At 72.2% G+C, this 2,014-nt stretch overlaps 1 protein-coding gene across 1 annotated transcript; it reads right to left on the reverse strand.

The window, feature by feature from the left end:
* Positions 1 to 1,433: 1,433 nt before the first annotated feature.
* Positions 1,434 to 2,013, reverse strand: RPS17 (ribosomal protein S17; the record flags this gene model as incomplete). The annotated part of the gene is made up of 3 exons (XM_012732694.1): positions 1,434 to 1,554; positions 1,761 to 1,826; positions 1,912 to 2,013. Coding segments are annotated over 3 exons (249 nt in total), but the record flags the coding sequence as incomplete, so codon positions are not given.
* Position 2,014: the final 1 nt, after the last annotated feature.

Consider the following 2,014-nt stretch of genomic DNA (forward strand, 5'->3'; position numbering starts at 1 on the left):
GACCTCCCTACAGAGGCCGCCTCGGCCTGCACCCCGGGGGCGCCCCGACGCCCAACGCGCCCACTGGAGTCCGCATCAGTCAAGTCACCTGTGGAAAACACCTGTAACACAACCACCCGCCCAGGTCCGGCGCAGAGAGAAAGCGAGAGCTCACCTGCGCGCCCCGGTCCTCTCCCGTGGCGAAGGGGCCGTGGCTCCCTGACGCGGAGGGCTCAAGGCTGTCGGGTCGCTCCTGCCGCGCGGCGCCGAGCCGCCCAGCAGCCCGGAGAAGCCCAGGGCCAGGGGCGCCGGCCGGATGTGGCTAAGCCCGTGCCCGTCCCGCCCCGCCCCTTAGCGGGGCGAATCCCAGCCGGGGGAGGCGCACCCACGTGCCCGGAGACCAGCTCATTAACCCCCAAACACAAACCCCTGGGCCTCGCCCAGCACCTGCAGTCAGCAATCAGGGGCGAGCCTGGCCACCCACTGCAGCCCACTGAGGCCCGGCAAGTCGCTAGGCAGGACAGGGCAAAGCGCAGCCGCCAGCCGCCCCCAGGGAACCCGCAGGGGAGATGGCGCCTGCTCCTGCCGGCCAGCCGGACTCCCGAGCCCGGGGAGGGCAGCAGGGTCTTTGCCAAAGGAGGCGGGAGCCCCGCTGGCGGGGCGCGGAGGGCGAGCGGCGAGGGACCGCCCATGCACCTGGACTCCAGGCCCAGAGCCGGACCCACCCCAAGGAGCCACCCCTGCTGCTGCCGCTGAAGGCCGACAGGTGCTTGTTGACCGAGGCGCCCAGCCACCATCCCGGGAGACCCTCTCCTGCCTCCGCATGTGCCAGGACAGGGCACCCCACCCACCCCTGCAGCGCCGGGGCCGACTGCCAGGAGGTAGCAGCCGGCCAAGCCCAGCAGCGGACACCCCAATCCTGGGGCGGGGTGGGCGGAACGCACCCCAGGGACACTGGAAACTGGACTGAGAACTGGACCGGCGTCGCCCCGTGGGAAGGACCGCTCTCCGGAGACAGCGCCATTTCCCTTTCCGAGTCTTCAAGCTTCTCACTCGGTGGCTCTGGGAGAGGAGGGCGTCTCCCCGCAGCCCTGCAGCACCCCGAGGGCCTCCTGGCTCCCCACGACGAGCTCTGCTGCCTGGGGGTCGCGGGGCACGTGCCCGCCCCTCTCCGGAGCTGCGGAGCCCCGGCAGCGGGCGCTGAGGCCCCCCCCCCACCTGGGTGCTGGCTGACGGGCTCCTCCCACTGCCCGCGGCCACCTGCCCAGGGGTCCTCTCTCCAACAGCTGGACCACAGCCCTGCGCTGGGAGCCACCCACTGGGTGACAGCTGCCCCGGGGCGTCCATGCCTGGGACCAGCAGAAGGACGTGGCGACTTCCCTGCGCCCCGCACCTGGGCAGGCAGCTGACCAGCTCGGCTCCCGCGGCGCCCCGCCCAGAGACCACACGGCCAAGCGGCTGTCCAGAGTTTATTGGAAACGCGAGGCGCAGAAGTCACACGGCCCCCCGCGGCGTTTTGAAGTTCATCCCCACCGTGGGCTGGGTGACCTGCAGGTTGGACAGGCTGCCGAAGTCCTGGAGGGCGAGAGGGTGCGTGTGGGCGGAGCCGGCAGCGGGCCGCTCCGCCGGGCGAAAACCAGAAAGGGGTCCCTGGAGCCCCCGGACTCTGCCCTGGGGCGCTGCTCCCCACTCAGCCGCACCGGCCCCCACCCGCAGGCGGGCACTCTGCTCGCGGCGCTGCCCTGTTCTCGCCCCCAGCCCGGGAGCCCGCGGCCACGTACCAGGAGCTTCAGCATGTCCTTGGTGTCGGGGTCCACCTCGATGATCTCCTGGTCCAGCGCCGAGACCTGCAAGACAGCGCGGCCGTCACGACGCGGCCCCGCGCGGCCCCCCGCCAAGTGTCCGGCGCACGGGCGCGGGGCGCCGGCTCACCTCGGGCACGTAGTTGTCCCTGCGCTCCCGCTCCTCCTCCTGCAGCTTGATGGAGATGCCGCGCACCGGGCCCCTCTGGATCCGCTTCATGAGGTGCGTGACG

The sequence above is a fragment of the Condylura cristata genome, unplaced genomic scaffold (assembly GCF_000260355.1).
Source record: "Condylura cristata isolate star-nosed mole 26May11 unplaced genomic scaffold, ConCri1.0 scaffold00035, whole genome shotgun sequence".
In the NCBI taxonomy this organism is placed as follows: Eukaryota; Metazoa; Chordata; class Mammalia; order Eulipotyphla; family Talpidae; genus Condylura; species Condylura cristata.